The 18907-nt window shown below is 48.4% G+C and overlaps 1 protein-coding gene across 1 annotated transcript in view; it reads left to right on the top strand.

Annotated features, from left to right (window-relative positions):
* Window positions 1–276: 276 nt before the first annotated feature.
* Window positions 277–18907, top strand: part of LOC144169918 (solute carrier family 12 member 2-like) — an 82347-nt gene continuing 63716 nt past the window's right edge. The window contains exon 1 of the mRNA XM_077699366.1: window positions 277–790. Coding sequence (XP_077555492.1) covers window positions 455–790 — 336 coding nt within the window. The 5' untranslated portion in view covers window positions 277–454. The remainder of the gene's footprint in view (window positions 791–18907) is intronic.

The raw sequence follows: 18907 nt of genomic DNA, 5'->3' as shown, positions 1-18907 counted from the left end.
GACCTCAGCTCACAAAAATATCTCTAGGAATCCTTCGTAACTTTTTGGGGAGGAATGCCGATTACTTGCTGCAAGGCTTCAGCGGACGCTTAAGCAATGCTCCTTACGCTATTACGGGACGGCGCATAAATGCGCGCCTGCGTTGGCACGCGGCTAACGGCGGGAACTTTGAACGTACTTATCAGGAAACAATGAAAGAAGCCGGAGAGAGGGGGGGGGAAAGGCAGGCGAGACGGTTCGACACCGCGGCGCGCTTTCTTGGGCGGCGCTGCGCGGCGGGCGAAGGGAAAGGCGCGCAGTGGCGGAGAGAGCAGCGGTTGTCGCCGGTCGCTGCCGTCGCGTTTATAAATCGGAGTGCGCGCGCGCGCCTCCGGCTCGTGCGTCGCGCTCTCGCGAAAAGGGCGGAAGACAGAGCGCTCCTCACCTTTTCAAAAGGCTCCCTTGTGCGTTCGCGATGGCGGCGGAGAAGTCCCGCTTCCAGGTGGCCAAGGTGGACTACGTGAACGAGGCGATGGCGCCGGACGAGGACGAGCCGTCGGCCGCGGCCGCCGCGTCCATGGGCGGCCCGCAGTGTCTGGTCAACAGCCCGCCCACGTCTCCGACCGAGCTGGCCAACTACGGCACCGTGTACGACACGGTGAACGTCAAGAGCCTGCTGCACTACACGCACGAGGCGCTGCCACGCGTCGACCACTACCGCAACGTCATGTCAGTGCACGGACACATCAGCCGGCCCACGCTGGACGAACTGCACTACAGCGGCCGGGGATCCATCGCGGGACTCACACACGTGAGTGCTGGGCCCTCCTTCCAGTGGTCCATGCAACGGCACGAAAGATTGTTCAAGCCGAATGCCCGTAACAGGTTCGGGGATAGCGTTTTGGGCAGTCCGTTAAAATGGCCCGCCATCGCCACCGATAGCTATGTCGGAAACAAGATTTGTCCATAAAATTTAGGACTACGTAGACAGAAGGAAAAGCATTCCACCATGTCTGTTCCTAAACATTCAATGCATCGTTTCCGCCCTGTAGTGCGGTTTCAGCAACTGGATCTCAGATTAAAGCGCTTTCGTGTGGACAGGGGACCGCTGCACATCTTTGGACTGTAGTTTCTCCCGCGCTAATCAGCAAAAAGAATTCACAAAAATTTCGCGTTATTTTCTGCCTGTGTCGGAGCAGGCGAAGTTGTCAAGCCGCTTTGTTGGCCTCGCTCGGTCATTGTTGGTCGTGTGCTTCAAATTGACTGCTTGAACTTTCAGGCGACAATTGGCATTCTCTTATGTTTATTCCTATCTTTACGCGAATCGCGTGAAAGAGGCCCTAAAATGGGTTTTTGAAGGTTATGTCTGCTCGCGAGTTATAACGTTGCCTTTGTGATCTCGGAGGTAAGACAGCTTATACAGCTTCGCTTACAGATTTAAGTCTGTAACATCTGGCGTTCTCTTGCAAAATAGCAATATAGTCTGCGATGAGCATAAGATTTCAATGTCAAGCTGCGGGGAGGTTGCCGGAAGAACAATCGATGTTCATCGCGTTAAAACTTGCTTTATTTTATGTGTTTCGCCAGGCACTACGTTATATTATTACTGAGTGATATTCGCCTCCTTTTACCTTTTCTTCTGGTTCCTACGTTCGTTCCGTTTTCAACGAACCACTGCGTCGGTCGAGGGCCTTCATCGAAAGTGGCTGCTTTTGCAGTTGTCGCACCCTGTACAAACAAGCAAGATCCACGCAAAGGCATGACCACGTAGAATGACTAAGCAAGCGGAGCGTACTGGGCGCAGCACGACCCGTTTGAATTTCCCGCGCGGAAGACGAGACGTGCCTAGCTATTTCAAGTTTCTATGCGCTGGTTTTGCGCGCATAGTTTGAGAATACCTGGCGTGACAGCTGTAGCGTACAAAGCTTAAAAAAAAAAAAAGAGTGGAGTACTCTACGAGAACAAAAATAACGACCTTGGCTCAATTAGGATTTCCGAAGTGACTGTATTTAGGGATCCCTAGATAACTAGGTATAATTACCGCAATGGTATTTTTCTCGTTTAGGTGAAGGGAACGTTTCAAGAAGACTTGCGATTCCGTGCTTGCAACGTGCTAGAGTCTGCGCATGCGGCTCTCTATCGCGTTCGTAAACATTAGCTGCAGGGCCCTACACATGATACCGCAAAGCGCGCATTCGCAGCGTGCGGGTTATCTTGTGTGCTTCTGCGGCTTTCCGATTGTTTACAGCCCTGCAAAAGGAGTTGCGCGTTATGCAATAAGTTGCAGGCAACTATGAGTGTTCTAAAATAAGATCCATGGTATTTCCCCATTTGGCTCATCTAAGCATTTAAATCAATAACGGAACATTCACCAAATTAGCCTTGGCTAATTGGCCAACAAAAAAAAAATAAGATACTACTGCTTTCACCGAAACGCTGGCACGGTTGGTTTGTGCTGGTGCAGTGTACCGCATTTTTTCTCTTGTTTTTTTTTTTGTGTGTGTGCATGGTGTATACCTTGCAGGACGTGTATGCGTAATCTGCATCCCCAGCAAATAATTTGGCTGCATGCGAATTTCGATGAAGGACATCCAGTGGGCACGGAAGGAGAGTACAAATGAAATGTTGGTTTCTGAATTAGCAGAGCTCAACTAAACTCATAAAATACCAAGCTTCGTTTCAAATAGATTCCGACGTGTGCCTTCGATCTGCGAGTTATTTGTTTTTTTTTCACCAAAAAAAGAAAAAGACGCGAAATTCTAACGCACCTAGAGCCACAAAGAAAGGGAAAGCATGCGTGCTTACTCGCGAACGGAACCTTTTTTTCGTTAACGCAATTCCTTTCCTGGCGCGAGACTCGCCGCTGCAAAGAAACGACACCGGGCAGGCAGGATGCATTTCCAACGCGCAGTTCTCAGCTTTCAGTTCTAGCGTACCTCGGCGCATATGTTGTTCCACCGGGCAGGCTATCTATCGCATGAAGTAGAAGTTCCGCTGCCGTTATCTGTTAGCGAACTTGTAGGCGTGTTTGCTAAAAATCCATTAGCGCGCGCGCTTTCACTACAGTGACTGCCTTGGTTTCCTTTCACGACGAATTCTGTGGTGTAAATAATGATGCTTGTGTAATGTAACGAATTCAGATAACGGTAATTTCGGGTTTTTTAGTTCCGCACAATTTTTCAATCACTGCGTGGGAGACGTACTATTAACATAAAGCGCGCAGTTTTTGCTAATGGCAAGTCTCGATGTTCGTGCTTTACGACACTTGTAAAATTCCACTCGTCCTGATTCCATGTTGATGTGTGTTGTTCATTCGTGTAATCGCTTCTCGTTATTTTTCTTTTTTTTTTTTTTGCACGCTTGATGGTGTAATATTGATTTGAATTGGTTGGTTTCAATACAGGCTCGAGCAAGCGCGCATAGAGATTACACTTGAAAGAGTACGCAGGTCTACAAATATTCCGGTGGGCTTAATTTGCGCAGTGTTAGCACATTGGCTGTGGGCGGTTGCAGAAAGTAGGTATAAATATTAGCTGGCTGTACTGAATTCGGCTAGTTGCCGCGAGAAGTTTAATTGTTAATTCTGGGAACACGACGAATCAAAATTAAATCTTCCGCGTTGTACACTTGGTACTACGTTCGCCACATATACGGCAGTGTCTCCACTTGCAATTAACATTCCAATCCTTCAACTGTATATCGTTGAAACGAAAGAGAAAAGTGCTATGTGTCACTAGTTCGTGATGACTGCGAACTGCAACAAATCAACGAGGGTGCCGTTTCATATGGGTATATATAGGCGTTCGGGGTGTGCATATGGGTATGCACTGCATCATTAACCCCACGCCAGCTTTAACCGCGCTGCAAAATACAGCGTTCGCGAGACCCTTAGGCAGTGCCCAATATATAGTTTCTCGTGCTGGTACAGAAGCGCGCGTTTGTATTCGACACCCTAATGCTGCCTGCTTGAAGGTTGACATGGGAGTAGCTCATGATTGATTAAGTTCGAACAATAGCACAAAGACGACTAAAATATGCCGTGATAGTGCACTGTGTACACACGATCCCTACGCCGCACTCCGATCGTCGGTCGAACTGCCACGTGGGGCGATCATGACTGAAAGCTATGTGTGGGCCGATCTAACACAAAGAAATAATCGTGTTCTTAAGCAGGTGCATGGAATACTCTGTCGAGCTTCTAAGTCGTCTAAACGGTAAAATAATCACCATTAATTGCATTTCCTATAACCAACAGCTCCCGTACTTTCACCCTTGATATCGGTATGTGCACTGTAACTGAACTGACACTTGCTATGTACACTTCATGTGCACCCTGCTATGTGCACTCTGCTATGTGCACTCTGCTACGGGCACTCTGCTATGTGCACTCTTATGTGCATATTATGCATACTATGCTGACTGCAAACTCTGAAGGGGTTCCCCAAACTCCCCTTTTTCTTTTTTTGCTAGGCCAAACTGTTTGGCACGCGTATTTCGCGAATATTTCGCATTGCAAACGTGGCCGCGGAACTTCGCTCCGTTTTCTGGCTTCTCTCCATTTAGGGAAGCAATAGAAAGCTAAGCGTGCGGCAGGAAGCGTGTCATGGGGCTTCCGCTCGTGGTCTGTTTGAAATGTCGACAGATGCCACATTGTTTGTGGCGTCAGCTCCGCCCGTGACCTCCGCGTCGGTTTTCCCTCGTGTTACGCATGTACTCATCGTACTGACGTTTCGTAACGGCCTTTGACATCTACTAACGTCGACGGGAAACTCCTATGGAGGAAGCATTGTTAGAAAATACTAAAAAGGAAGCAGTGAGAGAAAGCGAACGACTGGAAGAAAGTGAGGGTGCGACTTTAATAACGTTAACAATAATAGGAGTAGGATCGGGCTCAATTTGCATTTGTCAACTTGCTATTATAGCGCGCTCACTGCGAGAAAGGTTACCAAGGTCGCGGTGCACAGGATCGGCCTAGCCCTTTAAATGCCTCCTGTTGTATACGCACTATAATGTGTTACTTAAAGGTCTTTGAAGCGACGAAAAGACTGCAGGAAAAACGCCTGACACGTTCAGAGGGGCTGCGCTTGGTTTCAAAAAATCTTTTCTAGGGAAATGCGGAGACGATGGCTCCCTAGCGGCTTTCACAAGACACTATGGTTAATGTTTTTTTTCTTCGCGTAATGGCCTTTGATAATCGTAAAAACTGACGCCCTGCCGATCTGGCTTGCAATCACAAATCCTTGTAAGAGCTGCCGTTAGTGTACGAAGCATGACATACGCGCACACGCACCCACAGAGACACCAGACATTCTGGGCCAAATGATACTCCTTATTCTAGGACAATAGGGGATGAATACCTTTTTTTGTAAAGTTTTCGTGCAGCCTGTCGAATGCTATAGGGCGTTCGGCAACTTTACCTTGCTTTCGATCGCACTAGAAGAGGCAATTTGCTGTTGCCTTGCGCAAGCAATTGTGAGACTACAGCGCGTTTTTTTTTTTAATATCCAGCCGCACTGTGCGACGTCAGAATCACCCCTGTCGCACACAATTTGACTTATTTTAAGTCCGGGTAAATGCTGTTGTCAGCCACAAAACAAAAATAATTTGGGACCTTTGCATTATCGGCGTTGCGGTAAGAAATTTGTGCGCGCGTCGCGAAGAAGCTTCAACGCCTCGAAATGACCGACAAAACGACCTTTAACTTCGTTCACATCGCAGAAATCCTTGCGATGGTTTTCGACGCGTTCGCGCTGCAATGCCGAAGCCCGTAGACTGAAATTATGTCTAATATATTTAGCATCAACACTTGCCGCACATTTCCCCTCTTAAACAGAAGGAATGAGAGGAAGAGAGACTCAAAGCTTTTTCGCACAACCTGGTTTGATAACTTTTCCTGTTTAGTTATCACATCAAGAAACACAGAAGAGCATGTGCCGACGTTTTCTTCGAGATTGATGTACAGGCTAACCAATGTAATTCATTATTTGGCTATTTAGTGAAGGTCTCCCTAGTTTATCTCCAACGGACGGCAGAAGAGAAAACATTATGCAATTCGTTGCCATCGCCCCAACTGCCTGACGCCCAATTTGTTCCCAACGAGTCTTCATGCTATCTCAGCCCTGGAAGTTTTATTATTTTACCCGCTTAATGACTAACATGGTAGTTTGTCCGTTCATGCACAGGTTACATAAATTAACATGACCCATGGTTTGTTCGCTGATCGTCAATGACCAATAGCGAACCCACATATCCCCAGTGGGTCACCGACCCACTAGGGGGCAGGTTCACCAGTAAGACATGTTTGATTCGGGCCACAGACGGACCAAATTATCGCGTTTAGGCAGCTATCGTCCTCAGCAAACCGGGCTCGTGCTCTCCCACTTCAATTTAACATACTGTTCGTAGATGAAATGAGGGAAATAAGTGACTGCACAGCCGAACAAAATATTCGAGCGCACGTGCCCCGCCACGGCGTAACGCGAGGCGCATGCTTTCGAAAGTGTCGCGTTGCATCCACGTAGCATATATAACAATAGTCCGACGCACCGCGAGACCCATTTCGCTCCTGCGCTTGTGGCTGTGTACGCACTCCAGATTACTTGTATTGTGCGCTTAAAGATACGATTGCTCCATCCGGGGCTCTCATTCCTAAGTGGTTGTTCAAAGGATCGCGTACACATGGGTTGCAACTAATACTCCCACGCAACCAAATTCTTGAGACAGAGCGCAGCAGAGCGAAGATCAGCTAGCAACAGCGCAGCGGTTTTCTGTGCATGAATGCAAAAAGCAAAGGTTTCAGATGAAGTATCGCGTAAGCGAATTAGAATTGTCAGTAAAGTAATGGAACATCACGCACCTGCCTCGGTCTCAGACACTGATCCGTCTATAAGGCTGTTCGTTATCAAGCATGCGCGGAAGGAAACGCCAAGGAGTGAGGTTTGCACGTCTAGAAGCCCTATGCGAGTAGCCCAGCTGTTCTGCGCGTGTGCGCGCTTGTGTCGCGCAAGAAGCAACTGTTATGACGTATTCGATCGCGCTTGCAATCGGAGGCCAGTTAGGAAGGCGTCTGAAATAGAAAGTGGCAGCCTAAGAATGCGCATTGAAATTACACCTGCTTGATAATTCTGACAAATGGGGGAAGCCACGGAATGTGTTAGCGTGTGTTAACAATTGCAGACCTAGCTAGTCGCAGTAGCACCGTGGGCCATTTTCTCTAACACCAGCTGCCCTCTATTTGTTTCGTGCAGTTACTTCGCCGCTTTGCAATTCAGTTTCTAACGTTATTAGGCTATTTGTCCGGCGATTCGTGTGTGCGTCCGTCCGGTTCGTACTGGTGGAATTGAAGCCCCGAAGAAAAAAATTCATATTTCTTCTACCCTGAGAGTCCGGCGAAGCTGGCGCTCTGGTTGGATTTGCTATGTTGGAAATTACCTATGTTGGGAATTTGCTATGTTCAATTATAAGGGCATTGGTTCGATCTCTACGCCACAGACTGAGGACGCACACCATTGGTGGGTAGATACAGTGACGTTTTATTATTGGGATACGCCAGTCACAGCGCCGGCTCTAGTGTGCCACACAAGTGGCCGCCGAAGAGCGCGCGCCATTGTCGTCAGGGAGGAGAGAGACGCCATGCGTGGGAGAAAGGCGGCCGCGGTAGATAGGAGTGCAAAGTGGGGATTTAACCCTACCCCCTTCGTAGATGTCCGGGTTCACAAAACACTCAAGTACCACATAGTCCCTTTTGCCCGCGCAATCCAGCAACTCCATACATTCGAGTTCCCCACGAGCAGTCCTCTAGAACTAGCAACTCAACACAAGTGCTTTCGTCTAAAAGATTGTTTGTGCCTGAGCTCCATTTGCATTTATTGTTCTTATTGGCGTTTACCTACTATAGTTCTGCTGGTACAGTTTTGTTCCCGTTTTTATTTAATTTGCTTTTTTATTTTTTTAGGGAACACGTATTTTTTAACATGCTTTACTGTGCAACACTGTTTAGGGGGAATGCCAACTTACAAAGCCAAGTCTACACGATGATGATGATGATTGATGATTGCTATTGGTTTCCCCTTCGATCTCAATAAAGTCACTGATCTCAATAAAGTCGGCTTCGCCTTACGCACACCTGCATGGCTGTGAAAACATTTTCTAAAGGCAATATAAGCCGCTTTATATAAAAATATGGCGTTCCTAACACGTCTTTTTTTATTTGTATAAATTTTTCCATTCGCTGAACACGCGTCACTGTGTGAATTGTTGCCGTCGGCGTGAGGCCCTGGTATTCTATCTGTGTACAACTTCGCTGTAAAAATACTTTCGTCCAACCATGAAGCTCATGGTCACTAAGCGATGATTACATTCTCTGTGCCACAAAAGCGGGATGCTTTCTGTATACGCACGAAAAGTGTGACGGCTGCGCGGCTCGCGTTGCAGTGGTCGCCGTGGTTGCTAGGAAGCTCTGCGCTGGGGCCAGAGAGCGCATGTTGCTTGGCTGAAATTGTTTCCGACAGGAGTAGTAGGTGATAAGATGTTAGGTAGAAATTGTAAGTTGCGCTCCAAGCCGTGATTGGTCTGTTGCATGCGTTTTAAGCGTCCTGCACAACTTCCGGGCAGAACTTTGCCAGAATTCTGATTCGTTTTCAGTCTATTGTCTATTTGTAATGTAAAGAGCAGCGTTGATCAGACGGGCAAATGAAATATTTTAGTACACAGATAGTGTTCCCCGTAAAGAGAACGAAAAGCTAGCTTCACATTATTTTGGTTTTCCTGCACGTGAGGTTTTCCTGCGCACGGGGTGTATCTCCGAAGCGTGTAGAGAAAGACACGTGCGAAGAGGGCCCGACGGCGCAGACAGTGACGGGCGTGTTGCTTGATGGGCGCTGCCCTGTCAAGTCCTTTGTCTCGGCGCCGCACTCGTGCATCCGAATTCTCGCGCCGCGCATACCGCCGCTAGCATCAAACCTCCCCTCCCGGCGAGCGCACTATTGTTTTTGAGGAACGGCTAGAATCCCACACCTCTGCGTAGTTCTTGCGGCCTTCCGCTCTGCCAGCGCCCTTCGTCATCAGCTCCGTCATTGTCTCTTGACGGTTGATGACTTACGTTTTAATTACGCTTCTTCACTCGTCCTCAGTGTTCTATCGTCTGGTTTGCACTAACATTTCTATAGACTGTTTCAGGTTACCTTTGTCTAGAAACGGGTCAGAGATTCGACAGTGGCGCAAATCTAAGCATTGCTAAGTTTTCCCCGAGACCGATTCGCCCATCTTTAGGTGACGGCACCAAACCGTAAAACCTTCAGATTTGCTCCGATTTTGCGTCCGCCGCAACCGCTACTTAATAATCCACATACATTTATTTGCTCAGGTTTACTTCGTTAATCAGCTCCCTTTCTTTTCCTCTTACCACCTTTAAGCTTAGAGAATGCCGCAACGTTTATACTTGAAACGGAAAAACTAAGGGAGCCAAGTGTCGCTGTACCTGTAGTTGGCCAGTCAACCAATGAAATCGCCGAAAGACGAAGCTGGCGCCACGTTTTCCAGAACAGCGTACATTTGAGCCATAGAGTTTAGTATGAAACTCTGATTTGAGCAGAGCGTGCGCCCGTACAAAGCACCGTGTACCGCAGAGTGCACCTACTGCACCGAAAACACTGAAACCTTCCTACGTAAGCTATAAAAAAGGCTGCACTTGCGTGCACGAGGGGACCATTCCATGGAATGCGAGTGAGTTACCGCGCCTGTCTATACTCCACATCGTGTAATGGAAAGGCGAACTCGAAGTGGGCAGGTAAATGTTATATGATGCTGATAATGGAATGCCTGTCGTATCAGAGGTTGTTGTTGTTGTTGTAATAATCCTTTATTTCAAAGGGAAGGTCATGCGGCCATAATAAGGGAAGAGGGGGAAGAGGCAGGGAGAAGTAGCCGAGTAGCACAAATGGTGAGTCCTTGAACGCCTTAGAAGAGATCACTGCCGTCAGCAGAGCCAGGCTAGGGTTACTGGGATCATGTGAGTACAGTCAAGTCAACTTTTACGACCGGGGTAGGCCCCGGTTTACACTAATCTCGAGAGACCACTCTCTAGGCCGAACAGCCCGAGGGCTGAGAGAAAATTAGCGTCTTCGAAGGTGGGCTCGTCTTGAGAGGAATCACGTGGCAAAACGTTGACGAGTATTGGGCGGTACAAAGAAAATGCGGCGCAGTGCCAGATTAAGTGGTTGAGGGTGGCGAACACTAACGTTTGACAGTAGGGGCAGTAAGGAGGTAGAGATCTTGCCGGGTGAATCCATTTTCTCATGATGTGGGGTGTGAGGGCTGCGTTAGCAATAGTTTTGTTGATGAAGACTTCCGCAGAGCGAGGCATCGGAGGAGCCAGAGCCAGGTAGCCAGCGGGAGTAACGGACGCAAGGCGCACCTTCCGAGCATGGCGTGCGCGGTCAAGTTGAAGGCGAGGGTCAGGAGAGGAGCGCGACGCGTCGTCGTCCAGGGGAGGGGTACTAGTGAGACACTCCCTTGCTGCATCGTGTGCAGCCTGGTTGCCCTCATCCGAGTCCGTGTGACCCGGCACCCATGCCTGTCGGGCAGTGGTCCCATTGCGAGCCAAAATGGCGATCACGTGCTGGATTTCGTGAACAGTTGGGTGATCACTGAAGGGCTTGCGGAGTTCTTGAAGTGCCTTATGGGAGTCCGTGAGGATCCGAAAACGTGGAGGGGGCGGCGTTGCAATACTGTAGGTCAGGTGATCCAATGCGCAGAGAATGCTCTGAACTTCTGCTTCCAAGGGAGACGAGTGGTGTCCTGGCCGAATGACAGAGCCATCCAAGTCCGGCCGAGCTGGGCAGCGCCAGGCCAGACCCATATGGGAAGGCGAAAGGATTTTCTACATTCCGTTATACTATATCTGGAAGATGAGATTAAATTATTCGCGGCAATTATACGTTGATCGCTTTAAAAGCATTGTTATTATTTTTTTTTAAATTTCCAGACACTGAAGAGACGAGCCAGCCAACATTTGTTCCTAAACGTTTTATGACTGCCAAAAATATTCTTCCCGGCGCGATTTCTTCGCAGACTGTAGGTGATTCGCGACACTCGCGAAAATTAGATTGTCGCAGATATAGTTACAGTATTAGCTAACTAGAGCCCAACTTTTTGTTCAACAAGCCTACACAATACTGATGCTTTTACCTCTATGGGCCTCTCCAAGCTATAGGTTGGGCACATGTGCGCAGAATTTCCTTATCTTAAGACTTTATTGTTACGTGACGCTTCCACGCGCACCAGAAGCGACTAAGTTGCAGCATCGCAAGACGCTGGTCGGTCCTTGGATCGAGGGAGAGGAGGAGGATGTTGATATTTCGGCTTGCTGATGGTCCGCCTAAGTACTACGGTATTGCTCACTCCTGTAAACAGTGTAAATATTGTAAATGCACCTTATTTTCATCCTTACAATATAATAATGCCCAGTGAAGGAAAGTGCTGTCAGAAGAGGTTTTTTCCATCCCCTCGACCCTGGAATTTAACAGGGGAAGATAGAAGTGCACATTCTGATTAGATAAGGGAGTTGAGTAGCTCGCTCTCGTCCCGAGTAGTGCCGTAACATCCAGCACTGTGTCGATCGACGCCAGTGTCAGTGGCACGATTACGCTTGCAACACAAGCTCCTGTAATGCCTCAGAATGCTTCGCTTACCATGCGTGCACGCGTGGCTCAATCGGTAGTGCTACCTAATCCGTAAGACGTGGGTTCGATTCTAACTGATGACTCTGCTGAAATTCCTCTTCTTGCCCTTTTTTATTTCTGCTATTTTGGGGGGTTTGCGGTGACACAGAGAATTTCAGAGGATAATACAGTAAAAGCTCGTTAATTCGAACTCGCTTAATTAGAACTTACGGTTAATTCAAACTGAAGCCCTTGTCCCGGTACAGCCCTGTACATTTCAATGGGGGAAAACTCCCGATAATTCGAACCTGTCGGTATCCAGAACGGTTAATTCGAACTGGGATCCCCTGCTTTCCATCGCTTCTCGCACAAGAAGTCGGCCCAGAGTGGTTACAATGTGTTGCAAATCCACATCAAACCAAATTTACTAGCGATGCATGCAAATGAGTGCCGAGGCTGGATGTTGCAGAACGTTATTTTTCAGCAGATGAGAATTCTGACGCTGGCACTGGAGCTCTTCGACAAGTTCCAAGCGATGCTCATTAGGTCGTGACAGAAGAAACGCAAGCAAATGCATATTACCGATTACTTTTTTATTTTTTATCGATTCGACCTTGCCTAGTAAATAAACTTGCTTTCGCGCATATACAGCGTTATTATTTCGACGTTACGGCTCACTGCTCACATGAATGCAACGTCAGTGCCTGTTTCGCGCGTATAAATGACTGATCCATTAATTTCGTTCGTTGTTCGACCTCCACGAACATTATTCAAAATTCGCGATAACAAGTCCAGAGGTGGGTTTTTTGTGTTTTTGCCGCGCAGTGTGGTGCGATGTCTATTCATTCTAGCGCACTTCCGCTAATTCGAACTCCTCTTAATTCGAACAATTTTATAGTCCCCTTCGAGCTTTTACTGTATAACGTACCTTGCGAACAGGAATTTTACCGTGACAGTGCACTCAAGTCCTTTCCCATTGCACGATCCCTGCGTGCAATGTGTGTGAGAACTCTTGCGCTGAGTGACGCCCAATCGGGCTAAACTTTTTCTTCACGGTGGGGCTTTACTAGAATCTACGTGCTAATTAAACCACGGTTGTGCAGCTTCGGCATAAGGAGAAAATAGGAATGTTGCTATCTAAAGGAACCGAAGTGACCTTGACGTTCTTTTTCTGTGTATTTCATTCCTAATTCTAGACGAAATAACAGCTGCGACAGTTGACCTTCCCGGGCGTGAACTGTGCGCGGGGAAATAGTTTTTGCGTCCTTCCTTACGTAGCGCAAAATACATTTGTGGGTTCCGGGTCTTGTGCATGATTTTTTTTTTTTTTTTGTAGAAATGTTCAGTGCTCATATCGGTGTTTGACGCGCCGAAGCTGTCTACTGCTCGGCCATGGGTGGTATTGTAATGCAGGACACCGAAATAATTTCGAGCACCTGGGGATCCCTTACGTGCACCGAATTATCGCACATGCGGGCCTGTTTTCTTTTTCGCCTCCACCGTGGAAAAACAGCCGGCCGCGTTTTGCCGGAACCGCGGCACAAATGTTTCATCTGAGTGTCTTACTCTGACCGCCACAAACCCCACAAGATTTTTCTCCTTTGTACTCAGTGCCTTATCGCGCTTTCTAGATTAATCTGCGGGAATAGTCATGTTTGCCTTGCTCAGCTCAGGATATATTGGAAGCGAACTGGCAAAAAGCTGCAGGAGACCCGGCCTTGCACTACGAGCACGATATCTTGGCTTCATTTTCGGCCGCTGCGGTTGTTCGTCTTATGGAAGTGGAAGTTTGGATTGTATATGATTTGATAATTTGAAGGCACGAGTTAAAGGCGCGAAAGAGGGACATAACAAGCGATAACTCGCCAGTGCAAAATTGTTAAATTCTAACAAGGCTGTTTATTAGAGGAAAGCCGAGAGGTCTGCCGGCATGTTGACGTGCTACTCTGCGGGGATGGGGAGAAGGCAGTAAAGGCACTATGGGAAGTAATGCTGAAGACAGAGGAAAGAAAGAAAAAAAGAAAAAGATAATTAGCATTACATTTGAGTGGGTGGCGTAAAAGTTGGGATGGTCTTGCAGGATGAGGATGTTTAATCCTAAAATCACCTCGGCGAGGCCAATGTCGTGCAAACAATCAAGTAATGCAGATAAAACTTTCCGCTAAGGTGATGGAGACGGGCACTGCCCAAGAAGTCAAGAAGCAAGACATTTCGCTGTTGGTCTGTGCTATAGATGCGCTGAAAGTTGCGTAGAAACGCCGATGCCGCAGGCAAACATCGAGCGCGCGCCCCGCGCACTTTACGTAATATTGCATTCTATGCAAAACACGCAAAGACGCTTAACTCCCCGGTTCTATTGTATGACTGACTTTGCAGAACAGCGAGCATCGTTTGGTTTCGCGGAGTGTCCTTCAGTGCTCCAGCCTCGCTGGCACTCTTACCAACCGTGCACCGACACGCTTCTGTTGAAGCATTTGATGCCTTAACAGAAAGCTTGGACCACTAATCTTTGGATGCATAAGCACACTGCCGTTCGCGTGAACGTGCTATTGCGGTTTTATAAAGCTACTCTTCAGCACTAGGAGTCTCCCTTCACTTCTGCCGATGAGAGATCCTGCGCCCTTTAAGTGCCCACATCTCCGATCTGAAGAGGGGGCCCCTCCTTGAGCGCACGTGCCGTTCCCGGCTTCCGAGGTGGCGCGGAGAGTCCAGGAGGCGGATTCCTCGCGGCCTATCGAACCGACCGCATGCGACTCTGCTCGCTTCTCAAATCTTCCGCGAAAGCGTCGTTGGAAGTGGTCCAGGCACGTTCCTGCTTCCGTCTTCTTCGGTTTCTCTCGGGCGCGTCGTGCCCGCTTCCTTCGCTCCATCGGCGTTGGCCGCGTATTGCGCAGCCAACGGCTCGAACGGGTCTTCACGGGGCAAAGCATTGCGTGTGTGTGTTTACGGCCGCATAAACACGCGCAAACCAGGCGTGTTATCAAATGCTTATCGAAGAGGGTACACCTCGGGGTTCGCTCACAGGGCCAATTTCCCGAGAGGCCTCCTGGTCAGGTTGCACAATTTTTCAAGTATATCATAAAGTAGACCGGCTTCGCTTGGCTTGACACTATGCTAGCACACAAGTGCATGTGATATTGTTTTAAGTAAATGAGTTCGTAATTAAACAAAAGCATGTTTAAAGGCGAAAAATCGTTGTTTTTGCTGTAGTAATTGTCGTTAGGTAAAAGAAAAATCGTCGCCGCTGTAAAGAACAAACTTGAAAATGCACGGGGATTTGAACCCGGGTCTTATTTCAAGTCCCACAAGTTTCTTGGTGTCGCGTTTGACGGCTCAATGTCATAGGCTCCACATATAGCGACCAAAAGAGCCACTCCCGCATTTTGTGCGAATTCTGCGTATGCTCGGTGGAAATTTCTGGGGCTGGTCTGTATCCTCGCTCTTTTGCATATATGTAGAAACATTTTTGTCGGCCTCTTGCTTAACAGCCTGCCGGCCCTATCACCTACAAACCTGAAGGTCATGGACTCAGTGCTGGCAAGAACTATGCGCACCTACCTTGGTCTACCCAAATGCACATCGAAAGGGTTGGAACTCTATGCGAATCTAGGTGCTTTTCCGCGACAGCGCTACAACGTCAAGAGGTGCTCCGAACGTCTGTGCGCCACTTGACTCGGTGTCACACGCATCCTTTGGCAGGCATTTCCACACAGCATGTAAGACACCTGCTTCCGGTGAATTTTCAAAGACCTCAAAAGTCCACATCAGCACCGTGGATACTGGCGCCACGGAAAATATGCATCACAATTCCCGGAATCAGCAAAAAGTCTGTCATTCCCACGGCCGCGCTTAAGTTCTTTGCCCTCGAGTATAACTTCAGCACTAACAAAAGCCTACACACACATTTATGCGGATGGCTCGGTTCGCCCGGGCTCATCCGCCATCGGTGTGTGGATCACATCCGCCCGGTGCAGTGTTGAAAGAAAACTTAGCCACGAAACATCGTCGAGTGCTACCGAACTGGCAGCTGTAAGGGCTGCACTTCATTACATCAGCGGACATCATGCCCAGCAATGGGTAATATTCCTCGATTGGCGTTGCGCCTTAAAAGCTCTCCGAAGGCTTCCCAACGACCACAGTCTGCTTGCATGTGAAATTACCGAAATTCGCGGAATGACAGTGCGCGAAGGTCATGACATTATTCTGCACTGTCTGCCTGTTCACTCGGACATACAAGGCAACATTAGATCCGACGCAGCCGCTACCGCAGGCCACTTGCTGCGTAACACGACCCAGCTTCCTTTCTACGGAGAGGACAGCAGCGCCCTTATCCTCGCAAGAGGGTGGACTGCACTGCACAAATGTTGGAGTGGCAGGACCCCCACCGCAGGTATCCACCCCTGCTGGCTATTGACCCCCACAGTAAATTATGCTTTCCACGCGACTTCAACAAGCGGTATGGAGGAGTGTTGCACTGACTGCGCCTATGAATGTAGCGTTTACTCTAAGTTTTAAGTTTAAGATAGGTGGGGACGATTTATCCCTGTACCCGACTTCCGTGAGTGAGACTGTAAATCACTTGTGCGGCTTCCCTCGATTCGCTGCTGCGCGAAAAACTGCAGCGAGCAACCTGCCTTGTGTACTTACGTCATGGAGGCAGGCTCGGACTTGAGTCCTGGGCCAATAGTGCTGATAGTACCTGGGGAACAAAAGTTCTTCTCCGGTTCCTGCGATACTCTGAACTGGCCAAATCTTTTTAGATTTATAAACAGTTCAAGTGTCTCAAGATATGTACTCTTTCGCGCTGTGGTGTTTACGTATTTCTTTTTCTTGGGTTGGTGTACTCCATTGTATTTTTACAAAGTTTACTTTGTATTTTGATTCAGAGTTTACTAAGGCAGTGCGTCCCGCACCGCAAGTGAACGGTGGCCGGCCAGAGTGTAGAACAGGCGCATCCCAGCCTCGTACTGCCTCCACTGCATCCCAGCCTCCACTGATACTGGGGAACTGTGGCGCGTTGCCTGTTGAAGTATTTCGCGCCAGTAGGAAAAGAAACGAAAGCAAATAAGAAAGAGGCACAAATACAGCGTAGCAGTAAACAAGTTGACAATAAGCATCGCCAGGCTTACGCCTTCAAAGCAGCAGACTTAAGTGCCCCGAGAAATTTTTGTCTTCCGCCTATGTTCGTCATACGTTTTGTGTTGTCGCTAGCATATATTTTTGATCCATGTATTACGGTTATGTAAGTTATAGCAATGCCGTGAAGATGTGTGAGGTCGTCGCACGTGTACCTAATGACATCGCCAAATAAACATCGGGTACTTATTATGGCTGGGGAGCAGGTGTGCAAAGCCCGTGCTTATCTACGGCTGGTATCGTCGTGTATACATAGCCGGACCGTCAGACGTCTGTAGAACGAGCTGTTGCCAGAGCTTAACTACATTTCGCCAGAGAGGTTGAGCAATTTCAAAAATTACGGCGAGGAGACCTAAGCACGCCCTACAATTAGTGATTGCGAAAGCCTTCTTGTACGTTCGCCAGACGTGTCCTAGCTCTCCTTATTATTATTATCCCTTTCCCTTTGCCTCATTTAGTTATTCCCTCAGCTACTCTGACTCGTCACACACCCGCGTTCGTGCCGCCAAGTAAAGGTGCCATTTAGCGGGAACCTACGTTGCTGCTCGCCAATTAGATTAGTGTTGAACTGAATTCCCTTTACCCTCTATAGTGTGAAACCTTGTAGCGGCAGCAGTGTAGGCGTGCGTGTGTTGTAGAGCTTTTTACGCTAATGGAAGGTGCTGCAACGTAATCTAGCGAACTTGTGATGCCAGGTCAAATCGCAGAAAGCAAGAAAGGCCTCTTAAACTTGAATCAATAGCCAATTCGGAATGTTGTTATTAAAATGTCAAACGACCCTGCCGCGAATCGGTCCCGGTACCGTTATAGCGATGAAATGCCACTGATCGAGCTTCCGCGACGGTTTGGATAAATGCCCGCGTATGCCGAGATGCCATTAGTTGATATGTCACGCAGCCGGTGGTTTTACAATGTGCGCTAAGATAGCTTATCCATCTTGAGACCCTCCTGTCGGGTCGTTTCATGACGTATGAAGTATGGCGAGAAGGGAATGTCAAAGGTCGCCCGACGCGCGTTTGCATCTGTATAAAGCGAGGTCACGTGGGCTTCAATTCTTGGAACAAAAAGGAAAGTTACCCTTGCCTGCACCGTCCTTGCTTTGTGAGCTTGTTATGGCTCTTGTGACCTCTTGTGACGTCAACGAGCGGTGACAGGGAGCTCTTGCAATTTGACGTGATGGCTGCAGAATAGAACGTCTTTCATTTTTGTTATTTCTACGCTGTTATCTCGGGGGAAGTGGGCTCCTGCGAACGTTGCTAGCCTTTTCAAATCGATACCGCCCTGCCTTTGTCTTATCGACGAATTCGCGTACCGAGAACCAGCTCTTTGTCCTCTTCGTTGGCCGATAGAGTGCTGAGTGCTCGAAACCAGTGACTTCTTTCCCGAAATCGAGGGGCACCACTGCAATAACACGAGGAAGTTTACTCGAGTTCGCATAAATCGTACTTCTTGGGCGTTCAAAAATACCCATGTTTTACATCCGATGGCCTTGCTCACACCAGTAAAGATGCAAATTTTTAGGAGTCGCAGCTCGTCTATTACGGCGCCGATTTTTCTGTGCCCTGTTGTGAGGGAGCGTTGTGGACGATTCTTCTCACTGCGAGCTCATTTTTTAACAATTGAGCCAAAAATAGCCAAAGGCAAACAAGCTGCGCGCACTCTGCTTGTTTGTGAGACAGATTTACTAATTTTGTTTTCGTATTTTCTCGATTTGTAATCTATGCCTGACCGTATAAGCACCCTTTCAGGGTACATTGGCGAATAGAACGTATAAAGAGGGGGAAATTTCGCACACGCACGTGCACATACGTGTGCACATACGTGTGTATGTGCGTGTGCGTGGGCGTGTGTGCGCGCGCGTGTGTGTGTGTGTGTGTGTGTAGCACAAACTTCGGCATTGGTGCCGTACTCTACATAACCTGACTATTCTGTGCATTTTGTTTCCCCAATGAAATTGCGGAGAGGCTTGGTCGTCGTTGTGAGTGCATACATTGAAGCCGCATGTGGTTGGTGTGTATACCTTGCATCCGCTTACTCATCCCCCCCCCCCCCCACCGGAATTGAATTTCGTAATGAGGGGTAGGGGGGGGGGGGGGGTGCACGAAGGCCGCGGCTTTCTTGCTTTCCCTCTG

This window comes from Haemaphysalis longicornis, unplaced genomic scaffold, assembly GCF_048455015.1.
Source record: "Haemaphysalis longicornis isolate Haplotype H1 unplaced genomic scaffold, Haemaphysalis longicornis Haplotype H1 scaffold_2, whole genome shotgun sequence".
Taxonomy (NCBI): domain Eukaryota; kingdom Metazoa; phylum Arthropoda; class Arachnida; order Ixodida; family Ixodidae; genus Haemaphysalis; species Haemaphysalis longicornis.
This window is presented reverse-complemented; position numbering and strand designations above follow the sequence as displayed.